At 43.3% G+C, this 19,696-nt stretch overlaps 1 protein-coding gene across 1 annotated transcript in view; it reads left to right on the top strand.

The window, feature by feature from the left end:
• The window catches only part of spg11 (SPG11 vesicle trafficking associated, spatacsin), a 94,941-nt gene extending 79,593 nt beyond the window's left edge, over positions 1–15,348 (top strand). Inside the window, exons 29-40 of the mRNA XM_084169526.1 lie at positions 359–573; positions 2,326–3,058; positions 5,016–5,161; positions 5,582–5,786; positions 6,118–6,255; positions 9,350–9,483; positions 9,705–9,812; positions 10,372–10,540; positions 12,098–12,174; positions 14,315–14,470; positions 14,698–14,849; positions 15,013–15,348. Of these exons, the coding sequence (XP_084025652.1) occupies positions 359–573; positions 2,326–3,058; positions 5,016–5,161; positions 5,582–5,786; positions 6,118–6,255; positions 9,350–9,483; positions 9,705–9,812; positions 10,372–10,540; positions 12,098–12,174; positions 14,315–14,470; positions 14,698–14,849; positions 15,013–15,196 (2,417 nt within the window). The 3' untranslated portion in view covers positions 15,197–15,348. The remainder of the gene's footprint in view (positions 1–358; positions 574–2,325; positions 3,059–5,015; positions 5,162–5,581; positions 5,787–6,117; positions 6,256–9,349; positions 9,484–9,704; positions 9,813–10,371; positions 10,541–12,097; positions 12,175–14,314; positions 14,471–14,697; positions 14,850–15,012) is intronic.
• Positions 15,349–19,696: the final 4,348 nt, after the last annotated feature.

Here is a 19,696-nt window from a genome sequence, read left to right as displayed (position 1 = left end):
ACACTGTGCAAACAAAGTGTCGCGTAACATGACTAAAACTATGAAGACAGACATTTTTGCCGTATGATTACCACTGGTATGGTTGACGTGAGCAGGCAGAACGCCTTTTCATTATGGATTTTAATCCCTGTCTTCCACTTGTGTGAGGTGTTGAGAATCCTGTATTATGTATTATTTTTTGTAGCTTTTTGTCTGACTCAGGCGCTTGATGTTTGAGTCTGTGTCTGTGTGCTTGTGAATCACTGTCTTCTGTTTGCATGAGGTATTGAGAATACAATACTGTAAACAGGATTTTCTGGTTGACTCAGGGACTTGACAGGTCTTCTATGTATGCATCTGTCTCTTTCTCTGTGAGCAGGCCCGGACTTCAAGAAGCTCAGCCTCCTCAGCCAGGTTCTCCAGGACACCTCGGTGTCTCTCTCTCCCAGGCTGCTTGAGAGCTATTCCCCTGACATCCTGCAGGGAGAGTGCCAGAGCATGTTGGAGAAGCTGCAAGACAGCGGCCTGTTCCACAAGGCCCGCCAGGTGGCCGAGCAGGCAGGGCTGCCCATTGACAGCCTGGTCATCAACGAGGTGAGCTCGTGGGTTCTCAATGCTCATCAACTAGATCAGGTGCAGCCTGTTCACCTGTTCAGTTTAAACTCAACTCTCACTTTGCCCTATACCTTTGGTATATTTAATGTAAGTTGATTTGGTCTAGAATCTACAGTGCCTTCAGAAAGTATTCACACCCCTTGACTTTTTCCACATTCTGTTGTGTTACAGGCTGAATTTAAAATGGATAAAATTTAGATTTTTTTGTCACTGGCCTACACACAGTACCCCTTAATGTCAAAGTTGAATTATGTTTTTTGAAGTGAATTAAAAATGAAAAGCTGAAATGTCTTGAGTCAATAAGTATTCAACCCCTTTGTTATGGCAAGTCTTAATAAGTTCAGGAGTAAACATTGCCTTAACAAGTCACATAATAAGTTGCATGGACTCACTCTGTGTGCAATAATAGTGTTTAACATGATTTTGTTATGAGTACCTAATCTCTGTACCCCACACATACAATTATATGTAAGGTCCCTCAGTCAAGCAGTGAATTTCAAGCACAGATTCAACCCCAGAGACCAGGGAGGTTTTCCAATGCCTCCAAAGAAGGGCACCTATTGGTAGATGGGTAACAAAAACAAAATAAAACATACATTGAATATCCCTTTGAGCATTAAGTTATTAATTACACTTTGGATGGTGTATCAATACACCCAGTCACTACTAAGATAAAGGCGTCCTTCCTAACTCAACTGCCGGAGAGGAAGGAAATCGCTCAGGGATTTCACCATGAGGCCAATGGTGACTTTAAAACAGTTACTGAGTTTAATGGCTGTGATAGGCTAAAACTGAGGATGGATCAACAATATTGTAGTTACTCCACAATACTAACCTAATTGACAGAGTGAAAAGAAGGAAGCCTGTACAGAATACAAATATTCCAAAACATGCATCTTGTTTGCAAAAAGGCACTAAAGTAATACTGCAAAAAAAATGTGGCAAAGAAATTAACTTTTTGTCCAGAATACAAAGTGTTATTTTTGGGGCAAATACAACACATTACGGAGTACCACTCTCCATATTTTAAAGCATAGTGGTGGCTGCATCATGGTATGGGTATGCTTGTAATCATTAAGGACTGGGGAGTTTTTCAGGATAAAAAAGAAGCGGAATGGAGCTAAGCACAAGCAAAATCCTAGAGGAAATCCTGGTTCAGTCTGCTTTCCACCAGACACTGGGAGATGAATTGACCTTTCAGCAGAACAATAACCTAAAACACAAGGCCAAATCTACACTAGAGTTGTTTACCAAGAAGACAGTGAATGTTCCTGAGTGGCTGAGTTACAGTTTTAACTTAAATATACTTTAAAATCTATGGCAATGATCAACAACCAATTTGACAGAGCTTGAAGAATTTTGAAAAGAATAAAGGGTAAATGTTGCACAATCCAGGTGTGGAACGCGCTTAGAGACTTACCCAGAAAGACACACAGCTGTAATCGCTGCCAAAGGTGCTTCTACAAAGGGGTGTGAATACTTATGTAAATTATATATTTGATTATCTATACATTTGCCAACATTTCTAAAAACACTATCAATGTGGGGTATTGTGTGTACATGGGTGAGAAAAAAATATATCTAATCCATTTTGAATTCAGGCTGTAACAACAAAATGTGGAATAAGTCTAGGGGTATGAATACTTTCTAAAGGCACTGTATGTGATGAATGTTTTGAGACGGGGACAATTGTGTCTTGACACTCCTTCTGATATCCCTCTTTTGGTCAAGTTACTCCAAGACCTCAGTGCCCTGAAGGCCAAGCGGCACTGGGAGAGGAGGGAGACCCGGGTGTCCTTCTGGAGAAAATGCCACGAGCAGTTCAGGACTAACAGCACTGGTCCTGTGGCCGCCTCAGAGTTCTTCCTGGCCCAGGCAGGTGCCTCTGAGCCTCCCCGGGGCTCCATGGCCGAGACAGAGCTGCTGTGTGTCCAGGAGAGGTGCCTTCTCCTCAGCCTGGCCGGCCACTGGCTGTCCTGGCTCACCCTAGCTCCACTGGCACGCCTCGAGGACCTGGAGAAGCAGCTGTGGACCAGCCGAGTGCGCCAGCAGGTCCTGCTCACCGCCATGGAGAAGGAGAGCATGTTCGCCCTCCCGGCGCCCACCATAGCACCAGAGGAAAACTCCTACGAGGCCATGATCAGGGAGTTCTCCTTCTCCAAGATGGCAGTGCTCAACGAGCCCAGGTACCTGAGCTTAGAGGGCCTGCCCAGCTTCTCCCCTGAGGAGGAGGGTGGGGAGAAGACTGGGTCGGAGGAGCAGGGTGCTCTGGCTATCCTGGTGGGGCAGCTGTTGGACGAAGGGTGTATCCACGAAGCGAGCCGTGTGTGCCGCTACTTTTCCTTCTGCCACCAGGACATGCGGGTAGTGCTGCACTGCCGAGGCCTGGCCTCAGGCGAGCTCCAGGCTGGCCTGCAGGACATGCTCACCTTCGAGGGCCTGTCCAAGAAGAGCATTCCCATCTGTAAGCCCCACACGACCCTCAGTTAACCTCCTAGATACATCCAAACAACACACTACTTTTTGGTGCATGTCAGAGTTGTTGACACAGGTGCAGAGGTCACAAGTTAAAAAACACTCAGACACATCCAAACAACTGTGCAAAAATGTCAACAATCCTCTGAAGAATCAAAACAACACTCGCATACACCCAAACAACAATTCAAAGATTGTCAGTAACAGTCACAACACCTACATAGTTTACAGTGAGGTCCAAAAGTATTTGGACAATGACCATTTTTTGGTTGTTTTGGCTCTGTACTTCAGCACTTTGATACAATGACAATGAGGTTAAAGTGCAGACTGACCGCTTTAATTTGAGAGTATTTACATTCATATCAGGTGAACCGTTAAGAAATTACAGCACTTTTTGTACATAGTCCCACCATTTCAGAGAACCAAATGTATTTGGACAAATTCACTTATGTGTATTAAAGTAGTCAAAGGTTTAGGATTTGGTACCATATTCCTAGCATGCAATGAATACATAAAAAAAACTGCAAATGCATCTGTAATTTCTAAACTGTTCACCCGATATGGATAAAAATACACTCAAATTGGCCTCCCGAGTGGCGCAGCGGTCTACATCGCTGTGTTGCAGCGTCACTACAGCCTGGGGTTCGATCCCAACCGGCCGTGACCCGGAGTCCCATAGGGCGGCACACAATTGGCCCAGTGTAGTCCGGGTTAGGGGAGGGTTTGGCTGGGGGGGGCTTTACTTGGCTCATCGCGCTCTAGCGACTCCTTGTGGCGTGGCGTGCCGGACGCCTGCAGGCTGACTTCGGTCGTCAGATGAACGGTGTTTCCTCCGACACATTGTTGCAGCTGGCTTCCGGGTTAAGTGAGCGGGTGTTAAGAAGCGCGGTTTGGCTGGTGTTGATGATCACAAGTTTACTGGAGAACGGAGACCAAGTAGAGACTTTTGGACAAGGTGGATAATTGTATAATATAAGGCAGTTTATTCAGAGGTAAAGATATCTGTAAATAGCGTGCACGGACCCGTTCGTCAATCTCGTAGGGAGATATCTGAGAGAGCGAGCCCCTAAACATTGTGTGCTGACATTTTATACAATAAAATAAAGTAGGTTGATTCTAGTAGTTCTGATCTTCTGATTGGTCCTGATGAGTTGGTCGAGGTCACCTCCATTGCATTGGCTCTGAGTCGGGTTCTCTGTCTTCAGATGTTCAGCCTAAGAGAAGGGGGTTTTTGTGTGTGTGTGTGCTTAACAATGATGATGTGTGTGTGTGTGTGTGTGCGTGTGTGTATGTGTGTGTGTGTGTGTGTGTGTGTGTGTGTGTATGTGTGTGTGTGTGCGTGTGTGTATGTGTGTGTGTGTGTGTGTGTGTGTGTGTGTGTGTGTGTGTGTATATGTGTGTGTGTGTGGGGGTGTGTGTGTGTATGTCCTCAGAGCAAGAAGTCGTGAGTTGGGAGAACTGAGAGACCTATGGCGTGGGTGTTGTCCATAGCCACCTGCTGATAAGGCCGACAAGATAGAAGTCTTTGTGCATTGTATTAAATACAAAGGCCCAACACAAGATGGGTCATGCACAAGATTTTAGTCAGACCAAGCTATAACATTATATATTTACTACGACACTGGTCATGTTTCGGAGGACGCATGACTCGACCTTAGCCTCTCCCGAGCAGGAGTTGCAGCGATGAGACAAGATCGTAATCACAAAATTGGGGAGAAAAAGGGGGTAAAAATAAATACCCTCAAATTAACGCTGACAGTCTGCACTTTAACCTCATAGTCATTGTATTATTTCAAATCCAAAGTGCTGGAGTACAGAGCCAAAATGACAAGAAATGTGTCTCTGTCAAAATACTTTTGGACCTCACGCTGTCTGGCCTTCTGCATTATTGACATATCCCCTCTGAACGCTGTCCATCTGTTTCTCTGTGAATGCCCCCACCCCAGCGACCAGTTTCAGCAGCCTTTCCTCCTTTGTGATGGTGCCCTCCCCAGAGGACCTAACAGTGACTCAGCTCCAGATGCTGGTGGACGAGTGTCGTCACGGAAAGAGCTACTGCAAGCAGGTCCTGAGTCTCTACGAGCTCTCCAAGGTACTCCCCTACCTTTTCCGACCTTAACATCAAAGTTGCTGCCTTTTCAGACCTAAACAACAGACTGAGCCTATTTTTGTGAAGTGAAGTTATGTACATTGTTGTGTGTTCATGAGAGCTTTGTTGTTGTGTAGTATTTTTTATAATGTACTGTATTACGGTAATACCCTAGATTTGAATATACAGGACCAGTGATTTCATTATCTAGTGTATTCGTATTCTACATGTCGTTATGAGTTGAACTTGGTCATGTTCATTAGGGCACACAGAGGAAGATGTTTTAAAACGTTTTGGAAATGTGCTTTTCTTATTGTACAAGTGCAGGTATTTGCTCTCTATTTCAATCTGTTCTTCCATTTGGTGCCCAATGAACATAACCTTGATCATGGTAACCTTTGACCCTTTGGTACCGCTACCTAGGAGCTGCAGTGTTCGTACAGTGAGATCTCAGCTGAGGAGCCTCAGGCGGTGCTGTGTAAGGTGCTACTGTCCCAGCAGCCGGAGCGCTATAAGAAGGCCCAAGCCTTCATCAGTGTGCAGGGCCTGCAGCCAGACACTGTGGCCCAGCTTGTGTCCACCGCCGTGGTCCAGGGCCTGTTGGCCTCTGCACAGGACAGAGAGACTGGTGAGAGGAATGATGGATTGGTTGATTGATTGATATGGCTGCTAAATGCAGCTAATCATCCCTCTAGAATACTTTTACACACTTTGAAAGCCCTACTCATATATTGAATATGTTGTGTTTCTATTACATACTCAAACCCATATTTTAGTCAGACGGATTCATTTATAGTCCTAAGGTTAGAGGAAATGTATAATCGTAGCTAAGAGCTCAGATAATTGGTTACAAAGCTTTAATGTGCAGCTCCTGTGCTGTCCTTGCTATTGGACTATATTACTGCATTATTAAACCTGAGTCAGACACAACGACTGTAGTGATTGGTGTGTGTTCACAGCAGAGAAGCAGATGTTCAGTCCAGCAGAAGGGAGAGAGTCCTTCTTGCAGCTGGCCAAGCTGTGTGGGGACCCCAACCTGGTGGGCATCAAACTGCTGGACCACATCCCCACTGTGCCACTGGGAGAGCTAGGCTGCAGTAAGATATACTCAATACTATGGCTGTGACGATACCAGTATCGCAATATTTTTTCCATGGTAAAAATAAAAACACGAAGCAGAACAAACTTCAAAAACCTGCTGTATGTAAAATATTGTGTGCTATAGCTTGGAAAATAAATACATGTGACTCTGGATGACAACATAATGACAACATCACGATACTGGTATCATCCCGGCCCTACTCAATACTACAGTAACACTCTCACTGCCACAGTAGTGACAAACACTGGATAACATAGGCTGTTCTCTTATGGGAATTAAATTATTCTAGTCTATTAGCTGAGTCTTACTTCAGACACTAAATACTAGATAAACACTCTGTCACAGTACTGTAGTGGTAAACAATGGTAACATAGTATTATCATGGAATTATTCCACTCTATTTAGCTAGTCAGCCTCACGGCCATAGTTCTTTAAAACCCCTTGCGCTAGTGGGAATTGGCCTACAGTGGGGGAAAAAAGTATTTAGTCAGCCACCAATTGTTCTCCCATTTAAAAAGATGAGAGAGGCCTGTAATTTTCATCATAGGTACACGTCAACTATGACAGACAAAATTAGAAAGAAAAATCCAGAAAATCACATTGTAGGATTTTTTATGAATTTATTTGCAAATTATGGTGGAAAATAAGTATTTGGTCAATAACAAAAGTTTCTCAATACTTTGTTATATACCCTTTGTTGGCAATGACACAGGTCAAACGTTTTCTGTAAGTCTTCACAAGGTTTTCACACACTGTTGCTGGTATTTTGGCCAATTCCTCAATGCAGATCTCCTCTAGAGCAGTGATGTTTTGGGGCTGTCGCTGGGCAACACGGACTTTCAACTCCCTCCAAAGACTTTCTATGGGGTTGAGATCTGGAGACTGGCTAGGCCACTCCAGGACCTTGAAATGCTTCCTTCGTTGCCCGGGCGGTGTGTTTGGGATCATTGTCATGCTGAAAGACCCAGCCACGTTTCATCTTCTTGCTGATGGAAGGAGGTTTTCACTCAAAAGCTCACGATACATGGCCCCATTCATTATTTCCTTTACTCGGATCAGTCGTCCTGGTTCCTTTGCAGAAAAACAGCCCCAAAGCATGATGTTTCCACCCCCATGCTTCACAGTAGGTATGGTGTTCTTTGGATGCAACTCAGCATTCTTTGTCCTCCAAACACGACGAGTTGAGTTTTTACCAAAAAGTTATATTTTGGTTTCATCTGACCATATGACATTCTCCCAATCCTCTTCTGGATCATCCAAATGCACTCTAGCAAACTTCAGACGGGCCTGGACATGTACTGGCTTAAGCAGGGGGACACGTCTTGCACTGCAGGATTTGAGTCCCTGGCGGCGTAGTGTGTTACTGATGGTAGGCTTTGTTACTTTGGTCCCAGCTCTCTGCAGGTTATTCACTAGGTCCCCCCGTGTGGTTCTGGGATTTTTGCTCACCGTTCTTGTGATCATTTTGACCTGTGTGGTGAGATCTTGCGTGGAGCCTCAGATCGAGGGAGATTATCAGTGGTCTTGTATGTCTTCCATTTCCTAATAATTGCTCCCACAGTTGATTTCTTCATACCAAGCTGCTTACCTATTGCAGATTCAGTCTTCCCAGCCTGGTGCAGGTCTACAATTTTGTTTCTGGTGTCCTTTGACAGCTCTTTGGTCTTGGCCATAGTGGAGTTTGGAGTGTGACTGTTTGAGGTTGTGGACAGGTGTCTTTTATACTGATAACAAGTTCAAACAGGTGCCATTAATACAGGTAACGAGTGGAGGACAGAGGAGCCTCTTAAAGAAGAAGTTACAGGTCTGTGAGAGCCAGAAATCTTGCTTGTTTGTAGGTGACCAAATACTTATTTTCCACCATAATTTGCAAATAAATAAATTAAAAATCTTACAATGTGATTTTCTGGATTTTCCTTTCTCAATTTGTCTGTCATAGTTGACGTGTACCTATGATGAAAATTACAGGCCTCTCTCATCTTTTTAAGTGGGAGAACTTGCACAATTGGTGGCTGACTAAATAAATGTTTTCCTTACAGGAGAAATATGGAAAGCATATGCATAACCATGTTAGCAATCAAAAGGGAACAGTTTAGAGTTAATGTGAAAATTATTAAAGGTGAGGACAAAACAGTTAATCTGACACTGACTGAATCCAAACATAACACTGTTTATTTTATGTGCATTTTACATTTACTGTACTTTTCAGCGCATTTGTTGATAACAAAATCTGAACATGATAAGAATATTCATGGGAAATGTGTGGTAGGTACAACATAAGACAAAAAAATGAAAAGGGTTTGAGTGAGAGGTCTAACTGGCGTCTCCAAGTGGCTACATACCTCTACAAAGGGTGCACAGTTCCTACGTAATTTCAATGCACTTTTATGACTCAAAGAAGTGTCTTTAACTATAAGGTACTGTTTTGAGCTCTCCTAGCTGTGCTGTTGAGGAACTAGAGCAAGCAGACTTGTAGATGTTTTCTTTGGAACACAGTCCTGCATCCCCGCCATCACACAATTCCTGTTGTTTACACATTCCAAAAATTCCACATTCCATTATCAATCGCAATCTGGTCAGGCGGGCATAATTTGAAAGCGTGTTCTATTGCCAACATCGTTAGCTAAGTTACAAAATATGATCTTACAGTGTTAGGCTTTCGCAAGGAAATTCAGAGAAGCAGATCATAATTTTGGTGTGCATACAATAGTCACGAGTGCATTCAGATGTGTGTTCCCCGCCAGATTTCTTCACAATACGACAAACATTGGCTTATTCAGTTCAGAACAACCCAGGGTATGATGCCATGTCATCTTGTAACTGTACATCAAGCATAGTGATCATAAACGTTGACACTGTATATGACAAGTTTTATGATATGGAAATGTTAACATTTGGAGTAACGACGCTGGGCCAATTGTGCACCGCCCTATGGGACTCCCAATCACGGCCGGTTGTGATACAGCCTGGAACCGAACCAGGGGGTCTGTAGTGACGCCTCAAGCACTGAGATTCAGTGCCGTAGACCGCCGCGCCACTCGGGAGCCCATAATGATGCATAATATCTAACTCTCCCTCTTGTTGTGTAGCGGTGGAGCTGTTGATCCTGGCCCACGACTGCTTCAGTCTGACCTGTAACATGGAAGGCATAGTGAGGGTGCTGCAGGCTGCCCGCCACCTCAGCCACGCACACCTTGCCCACAGCGAACACTACGGCCTGCTGGTAAATCACTCTGCCTGGTCACACATGGGCCTCCTTCCCAGTCATTGTATCGTAATGACATCGTAATATATGTTGATGGCTTTGCAATGGATTACCTGGTGAGATCTTAATATAAATGAATTGCTCCAAATGAATGTCCTGGAAACATGGTGGTGTCAGTTCATGAGTACTGTTTTTCTCTTTTCTGTGTGTGCGTGCTCACCTTGTGTTGACCCCTTCAGGTGCGTCTCCTAACTGGCATCGGCAGATACAATGACATGACCTACATCTTCGACCTGCTCAACCAGAACCACCGCTTCGAGATGCTGCTCAGGAAAAAAGTGGAGTCGGTAAGAGGCGCATACACACAGATCTGTCTCTCTGTTACACACAAACACAGAAACTGCACACACACAAACACAGAAACTGCACACACACAAACACAGATAGAGATCTCGCTTCCCAAAACAGTCTCAGTTGAAACAAACCAGGTCTGACAGAACACCCACAGAGACACAACAGACCTGCCAGACAGAGAGAGGCATCTAGTCATTGTATTTCAGTGGAGACGGGAGATATATATATCACAGGGGTTGTGTACATGCTGTTTTCGGAGAACACCATGCTTTAGATGTGTAGGAGTGTCTCGGAGTACCAGAATGAGGACAATAGAAAATGATATTTTCCTTTCACGTAGTCCTTTCCAGCACAGCTCCAGCAACTATGGTGGATGTGTGGCCTGCCCAGTACCGCTCGGCTTGGGTCAGTTCGTCTCAGCTCAGTAATGTGAAAGGGGTATAAAAGTTTGTGTGCTTGTAGTGCACTTGTTTATACGTACAGTATGCTAGTATCTAAACTGTGTGTGTGTGTGTGTGTGTGTGTGTGTGTGTGTGTGTGTGTGTGTTGCAGAACTTCCGTCTGAAGACGGCCCTGCTGGACTACATCAAGCGGTGTCTGCCGGGGGACAGTGAGAAATACAACATGGTGGCCCTGTGCTTCAGCATGTGCAGAGAGATTGGCGAGAACCACGAGGGAGCCGCCCGCACCCAGCTCAAACTGATAGAGTCCCAGCCTTGGGGTGAGCTATGACAAGGCCTACAGTTATAGTATGAGGAGGACTACAGTTACAGTATGACAAGCACTACAGTTACAGTATAAAGTCAGACATACTATATACAGTGGGGAGAACAAGTATTTGATACACTGCCGATTTTGCAGGTTTTCCTACTTACAAAGCATGTAGAGGTCTGTGATTTTTATCATAGGTACACTTCAACTGTGAGAGACGGAATCTAAAACAAAAATCCAGAAAATCACATTGTATGATTTTTAAGTAATTAATTTGCATTTTATTGCATGACATAAGTATTTGATCACCTACCAACCAGTAAGAATTCCGGCTCTCACAGACCTGTTAGTTTTTCTTTAAGAAGCCCTCCTGTTCTCCACTCATTACCTGTATTAACTGCACCTGTTTGAACTCGTTACCTGTATAAAAGACACCTGTCCACACACTCAATCAAACAGACTCCAACCTCTCCACAATGGCCAAGACCAGAGAGCTGTGTAAGGACATCAGGGATAAAATTGTAGACCTGCACATGGCTGGGATGGGCTACAGGACAATAGGCAAGCAGCTTGGTGAGCAGGCAACAACTGTTGGCACAATTATTAGAAAATGGAAGAAGTTCAAGATGACGGTCAATCACCCTCGGTCTGGGGCTCCATGCAAGATCTCACCTCGTGGGGCATTGGCGTAAGAAGCATCTCAAGGTCCTGGAGTGGCCTAGCCAGTCTCCAGACCTGAACCCAATAGAAAATCTTTGGAGGGAGCTGAAAGTCCGTATTTGCCCAGCGACAGCCCCAAAACCTGAAGGATCTGGAGAAGGTCTGTATGGAGGAGTGGGCCAAAATCCCTGCTGCAGTGTGTGCAAACCTGGTCAAGACCTACAGGAAACGTATGATCTCTGTAATTGCAAACAAAGGTTTCTGTATCAAATATTAAGTACTGCTTTTCTGATGTATCAAATACTTATGTCATGCAATAAAATGCAAATTAATTACTTAAAAATCATACAATGTGATTTTCTGGATTTTTGTTTTAGATTCCGTTTCTCACAGTTGAAGTGTACCTATGACAAAAATTACAGACCTCTACATGCTTTGTAAGTAGGAAAACCTACAAAATCGGCAGTGTATCAAATACTTGTTCTCCCCACTGTATTTGTGATGCATATAAAGAACATGGTATAGTGGCTGAGGTCAATTCAGTTTTCAATTCAGGAATTGAAATTCAATTCATGAATTGAAACATCCTCATAGAAAACAGTAGACAATTTTCATTTTAAGAATGAAATGTCAATTCTTTAGTCGAAAACTGAACTGACCCCAACCCTGGTGTCAAGGGATGTGTTTTTCAATATTGTAGTATATTTCCTGTTGTATAGAGGGCAACTTCTTAAAATAGACTGTTGTGAAGTTTTTCTGTTGCAACTTTATTTGCACCTGAATGTAACCTGTGTATGAGTAATAGACACAAACTCAATGAAGAGCTACAGGATTGCTCTGCTGTCTCGATACATTTGTGGAAATGCAGACAGTGTTTTTCACTCACTCCCTGTTTATCCCATAACAGCAGTGACCCCTGAACTCAAAAGTGCCTTGATAAAGGTTCTTACTCTCCTGAAGGATGCTGCAGAGAGCTATTCTAAGGTATTGTTATCCCTCTATCAAACAAAGTTTAGTGTTGACTGACGTCGGTTCAATTACTTGAATTACGTTTAGTTTTTTTTGTGAGCTCAACACGCCGTTTTTCTAGAGAGAAAACAAATTATTCACACGAGAAATTAAGTCAATAACTATATGGGATGCTGGGCTGAAGGGAGTTGTAGTTTTCATTAAGCAAATATTCAACCTAGTTCAGCGCAGAATTGTGGTAATTGACTACAATGACCTGTTCTTTCCGGCTCGGACAGAGATGGATACACTTTTACGGCTGCTGCATTAGATTAGGTACACACAGACCTCATACACCGCCGCATGAGAGAGAAATGTACACAACACTACGACGAGAGAGAGAGATAGAGACAGTTCGTGAAGTATGCCTTATCTACTTTGAAAAACGAGTAATTATTGTCAGACAGCTCTGCAGCATACTTAGGCAGGCTAGCCTAGCTAATTAAGATGGCTAAAGACAGTACAGTCTGGGGAGAACAGAGATAACGTTAGATGGTTGTGTGGCTGGCTGGCTGCTACTGCCTGAGCAGAGATGAGATTATGACTTTAAGGAATGAAAAATTATAGTAATCAAATAAAACTAAGTCATATTTTATTATTTCCAATTTTTCTTTGTGGACCTGACAGAGACAATGGAATATTTTCAATGTTTTGGCAATTGAATGTTCACTATTTTTGGCTTTGGAATTTCTATAACAAAGCTCTAATCATGTTTGTCATGATTTCATAATGCATTTAATGTTGTTTAAAAAAAATCTAAACCTAAATCGAAAACCGTGATCTTTTTTGGGGGAATCTAACCGAAACTGAACAGAATTGAAAAAGCACTAATGGCTGAGCACTACCACCCACTCTGAAAATGTGCTTTGGTGATGAAATTTCACTTCTTTATGTTATAAAATACATTTTACCAAGACAAATAATATTATTAATGTTCTAAGTCGTTCAGTGGGGTATTTCACTAACATTTCATTAACAGTATATCCAAATAGTCGGATTTCGTAACCTAATACATTTGATAATAATCACTGAGCTCTGTTGACGAGCGGTGCAGCTTTCTCGCAGCAACTTTTGAGGATTGTACATGTTGTAGTGGTCATCTTCAAAGTTGTTTCTACGAGTCGCAAAAAGATAAATTAGCATGGCACAAGCTGAATTAAATGTGAAAGGATTTGAAAATAAAAAGCTTACGGTACGCTCAGTGCTCCGTTGACATTTCACAGAGATACGCTTGTTTTTGTGTGAAATATACTAAACAGGAATTTCACATTAATATGAAAGTACTACATGTCATTTCTCAATTGATATCTATCGTACCTCTATATTGTTTTATGTCCTGCGGATTTGAGTAAAAAGATAACGAGTTCAATGGTAAAGTTGAATCTGTGGCAATCATTCTCGCACATCAACCAGCCTAGCTGACGCGATGCTGTGCAATTTTTTCCCTGGCCTCCATTGATTTAGTCACCCTAACCCGGAGGTTTGGACCTGTGTGGGTGCCTTATTTTGCGCAGAGGGAGGGAGCTCCCGTCTCATGGTGTCTACCAGGCTTGTTTTTTGTGCATCGTTCGCTTCCCCTCACTCATAAACTCTCCCATTCTCCCCCTTTCCATGCTTCATAAAAAACAGGTGTAGACTAACAGTGAAATGCTTACTTATTGGTTCTTTTCCAACAATGCAGAGTTAAAGATAAAAAGATAATAGAAATAGTGACACAAGGAATAAATACAGTGAATAATTAATAACAATAATGAGTAAAAAATAACATGGTACCAGTACCAGTACCGAGTTGATGTGCAGGGGTACGAGGTAATTGAGTTAGCTATGTACATATAGGTAGGGGTAAAGTGACTCCAGTTCTGTTTGTGATATAGAAATTCTAACGACAGTGTGTTATATAGACTTATTTAGGAAAAGTCAAGGATGAGGGGTCATTACTTAAAAAATAGCAGAGTAATACAAAATGTAAATTAGTTTTGCGTCATTATTATCTCGGCCTTTCTAGTGTTCATTGAACATGAGTAATAGCCTTTTTGTGGAGATAAACACTTGCTGTGTGTGTGTACGCGTGCACGTGTGTGTGTGTACGCGTGCACGTGTGTGTGTTCTCCCTCAGGACTCATGTGTACGCCAGGCAGCACGTTGTGTCAAAATGGCAAAGCTGACCACACTCCAGCTCCACTTCCTAAACCACGGTCAAGACCAACGTGTCATCAACCTGTGCCAATCAGATCTCCTTGGTGCTATAGTGGCACTGCCCCGCTGTTACCAGGTAATGGCACTAAATGTAATCGTGGTACACTAAATCAGTTATCCAAATGCTAGACTTGAAGTACCGGCACTATTGTAACAGTGGTAGGAAAAATCAATTATCACAGTCTTAGACTTGGGAAGGATGTACTGAAATGTAGATTGATTCTCAGTAGTATGTCATAATGAGATGTAGCTAAGCTTATTTTAACCTATTATTTTAAACTGTGTTGTTTCTCCTGTCTCTAGGCTTTTGTGTTGTCGGAGGCCTACGACTACAGTCCAGACTGGGCGGAGGTGCTCTACCAGAAGGTCATCCTCAGTGGAGACTTTGCTTACCTAGAGGAGTTCCGACTTCACAGGCCACTCCCCGCCTCCCTGTTTGAAGACATATCCAAAAAGTAATATGTTTTTGGTATATTTTGGTTTAAATGTTTATTAAATGTGTCACTTGTAAGGCTGCAAAATTCTAGGTTTTTCAGAAATCCCAGTTGGAGGATTTCCAGAATCAGGAGGGAATATCTTCTTGCTGATATTAACCATTGGTCTGGTCCTACCTTTCAGATTGACTCACAATACACCTCCGAGCAGTGCGGGCCAGAACCTGAAGAGACTACTGCAACACTGTGATGACGTTTACACCTACTACAAGCTTGCGTATGAACACAAGTTCTTCGACGTGGCCAACATGTTACTTCAGGACTCCAAAACAAGCAGTTACCTAAATGACAGGCTAGGTACTAGGTAGCTGATTCGAACGGCACTGCCCCTGTCAAATACCTCCAAATACACATGTAGAATTTTTTACAAACTCTTTTCTATATCATCTTCCATCGAAATAATGTTTATTTTCTCCACGCAAAATCACTGACTAACTGAATAAATCTCGTATTGGTTGAAGCTACAGACTTCTGTCTTTACTTAAACACAATTGAGTGGTCATCCACAGAGGCTGTGTTCTTATAGCTGTTGTTGCGATGTAGGTACCAGCACTAATGTAACTGAGGGTACAGTGGCTTGCGAAAGTATTCACCCCCCCTTGGCATTTTTCCTATTTTGTTGCCTTACAACCTGGAATTAAAATTGATTGGTGGGGGGTTTGTATCATTTGATTTACACAACATGCCTACCACATTGAAGATGCAAAATATTTTTTAAATAAGACAAAAAAACAGAACTTGAGCGTGCATAACTATTCCACTCGAGTGATGATTTAGCAGTATGCTTAGGGTCATTGTCCTGCTTGAATGTGAACCTCTGTCCCAGTCTCAAATCTCTGGAAGTCTGAAGCAGGTTTCCCTCAAGAATTTCCCTGTATTTAGCGCCATCCATCATTCCTTCAATTCTGACCAGTTTCCGAGTCCCTGCCGATGAAAAACATCCCCACAGCATGATGCTGCCACCACCATGCTTCACTGTGGGGATGGTGTTCTCGGAGTGATGAGAGGTGTTGGGTTTGCACCAGACAAAGCGTTTTCCTTGATGGCCAAAAAGCTCAATTTTAGTCTCATCTGACCAGAGTACCTTCTTCCATATGTTTGAGGAGTCTCCCACATGCCATTTGGCGAACACCAAACGTGTTTGCTTATTTTTTTCTTTAAGCAATGGCTTTTTTCTGGCCACCCTTCAGTAAAGCCCAGCTCTGTGGAGTGTACGGCTTAAAGTGGTCCTATGGACAGATACTCCAATCTCCGCTGTGGAGCTTTGCAGCTCCTTCAGGGTGATCTTTGGTCTCTTTGTTGCCTCTCTGATTAATGCCCTCCTTGCCTGGTCCATGAGTTTTGGTGGGCGGCCCTCTCTTTGCAGATTTGTTGTGGTTAATGGATTTAATGGTGCTCCGTGGGATGTTCAAAGTTTCTGATATTTTTTTATAACCCAACCCTGATCTGTACTTCTCCACAACTTTGTCCCTGACCTGTTTGGAGAGCTCCTTGCTCTTCATGGTGCCGCTTGCTTGGTGGTTCCCCTTGCTTGGTGTTGTTGCAGACTCTGGGGCCTTTCAGAACAGGTGTATATATATTGAGATCATGTGACAGATCATTTGACACTTAGATTGCACACAGGTTGACTTTATTTAACTAATTGTGTGACTTCTGAAGGTAATTGGTTGCATCAGATCTTATTTAGGGAATTCATAGCACGCACCACTTTTCCGTAATTTATTTTAAAGATTTTTTTTAAACACGGTTTATTTTATTTTTTCACTTCACCAATTTGGACTATTTTGTGTATGTCCATTACATGAAATCCAAATAAAAATCAATTTAAATTTAGGTTGTAATGCAACAAAATAGGAAAAACGCCAAGGGGGATGAATACTTTTGCAAGGCACTGTAGACAAAGTAAATTATCCAAATTGTAACGTAGGTAGGGTTGCAAAGTTATGGTAACGTTCCCAAAATTCCCAGGTTTTCCAGAAATCTTGTCTGGAGTATTCAGTATTTTCAGCTTTTTCCCGCTTGATTCCAATAACCTTTTAACCAGGATTTCTGGAAAACCTGGGAATTTTACAAAAGATAGCGGAAAGGTGCAACCCTAAATGGAGGACTTGGTGGACTGTATATTCTTAGGTTTGGTATTGCTTAATGTGTTCACTCCCAGCTGCTGATCAGGGCACAGATGACAGTAAAGTGGATTACAGTTGAGGTGGGTTTAATAAAGATGAGGATTCACATAGTATAGGGCACAGCACAGCACAGTGTAGGATGTTAATGTCTTGATTGACAGCTTGAGTGTTAACCAACTTGTTTGTTTGTGGTCTGAAAATACAAGGGGGAAATAAAAACACAATAGTGAATCATAGATATAAACTTAAGACAATCTCCAATTCACTATACTAAACAATATGAATGTAATAACATGGCTATAACATCTTGATGCTATACAAGACCATACAGCGCTATACAACATCACCGTGCCTGCACTAATTAGAGACCAAAAGCTTGCCGCTGCACATGTACTACAAAGCAAAGCACCGCCATCTTCACTGCAAGGCTACAACTGCATGAACTTGAAATGGTAAGAGTGAGGTGTTCTGTCATTTATTTCTGGAAGTAGCTAGCAAGCTAGCCAATTTTAGCCAGTTAGCTTGGGTGCTTGACTGCAGTTGAGAGGTAGAACGCTCGGATCAACGGTACTCCTTGGCCAGAGCGTGCAGTGTGTGCGAACCGCTCCGAATTTACAAATGGCCAAGAGCGCACTCTGACACACTGGAGGCAATTTACGAACACACCCTTAGCTTCTTCTTCTCTGACTCTGAGCTGGAGATCACCCAGAATGCTCTAATCCACTTCACTAGTAGCCGGAGCTACAGCTCTGGTATGATGAACTACTATTTCTCCACAGCCTTCTGTGCACAAATCGTAGACTTGTGAAGAACGCACTGAAATGTAGATTGTCAGTTTCACTGACCATGATTCCCTCTGACTTTGGTGCCCTTACAAAGCAATAAAACATGCCATGATATATCTGGGATGTACCAATAGATGTATACTCAGTGTATAAAACATTAAGAACACCTTTCTAATTTTGAGTTTCAGCCTCAATTCGTCGGGGCATGGGACTCTACAAGGTGTCGAAAGCGTTCCGCATGGATGCTGGCCCATGTTGGCTCCAATGCTTCCCACAGTTGTCAAGTTGCCTGGATGTCCTTTGGGTGGTGGACCATTCTTGATATACACAGGAAACTGTTGAGCGTGAAAAACCCAGCAGCGTTGCAGTTCTTGACACAAACCAGTGCACCTGGCACTTACTACCATACCTTGTTCAAAGGCACTTAAATATTTTGTCTTGCCCATTCACACTAAGAATGGCACACATACACAATACATGTCTTAAGGCTTAAAAATCCTTCTTTAACCTGTCTCCTTCCCTTCATCTATACTTATTAAAGTTGATTTAACAAGTGACATCAATAAGGGGTCATAGCTTTCATCTGGATTCACCTGGTCAGTCTATGTCATGGAACGAGTTCTTAATGTTTTGTACACTCAGTGTATGTTAGTCATCAAACTGTGTTCGGCAACGTACGTTGAGGATTTTCCAGGATGTGTCCCAAATGACACACTATTCCCTATACAGTGCTCTTGACCAGGGCCCACAGTGATGCAGGGTTAATTCCCCTCCTTGGTTGGAGTGTTTGGGGTCAGCCGTCCCTGAAGGGAAGACCCCTCATGAATAAACATGCTGTGTCCTCTCCAGACACTGCTACAGCATGGCTTTGATGAACTACTCGAATCAATGTGCCGCCAGCGACAAATCCTGCAAGGTTGGATAATGACCTTGTCTGGTTTGATTAATAATTACAGGATTTACTAGGCGAGGGGATGGATGTTGCAGTACTGGCCAAAGTCACTAGATGCCACTCTATGGTGCTTGTAAGTCATACACTACATGACCAAAAGTATGTGGACACCTGCTCGTCAACCATTTCTTTCCAAAATCATGGGCATTAATATGGAGTTGGTCCACCCTTTGCTGCTGTAACAGCCTCCACTCTTCTGGGAAGGCTTTCCACTAGATGCTGGAACATTGCTGCGGGGACTTGCTTTCATTCAGCCACGAGCATTAGTGAGGTCGGGCACTGATGTTTAGCGAATAGGCCTGGCTCGCAGTCGGCGTTCCAATTCATCCCAAAGGTGTTCAATGGGGTTGAGGTCAGGGCTCTGTGCAGGCCAGTGAAGTTCTTCCACACCGATCTCGACAAACCATTTCTGTATGGACCTCGCTTTGTGCACAGGGGCATTGTCATGCTGAAACAGGAAAGGGCCTTCCCCAAACTGATGCCACAGTTGGAAGCACAGAATCGGCTAGAATGTAATTGTATGCTATAGCAATAACATTTCCCTGGAACTAAGGGGCCTAGCCCGAACATTCGGGCAGGTAGCGTTCTCCTGGCATCCGCCAAACCCAGATTCGTCCATCGGACTGCCAGATATGGTGAAGCGTGATTCATCACTCCAGAGAACGCATTTCTGCTGCTCCAGAGTCCAATGGCGACGAGCTTTACACCACTCCAGCCGACGCTTGGCAGTGCGCATGGTGACCTTAGGCTTGTGTGCTGACGTTGCTTCCAGAGGCAGTTTGGAACTCGGTAGTGAGTGTTGCAACCGAGGACAGACAATTTTTACGCGCACCTCGCTCCAGTACTCGGCGGTCCCGTTCTGTGAGCTTGTGTGGCCTACCACTTCACGGCTGAGCCGTTGTTGCTCCTAGATTTTTCACTTCACATATATTTTTTTTTGGATAT

The sequence above is a fragment of the Coregonus lavaretus genome (assembly GCF_964263955.1).
Source record: "Coregonus lavaretus genome assembly, chromosome: 9".
Lineage (NCBI taxonomy): Eukaryota > Metazoa > Chordata > Actinopteri > Salmoniformes > Salmonidae > Coregonus > Coregonus lavaretus.
This window is presented reverse-complemented; position numbering and strand designations above follow the sequence as displayed.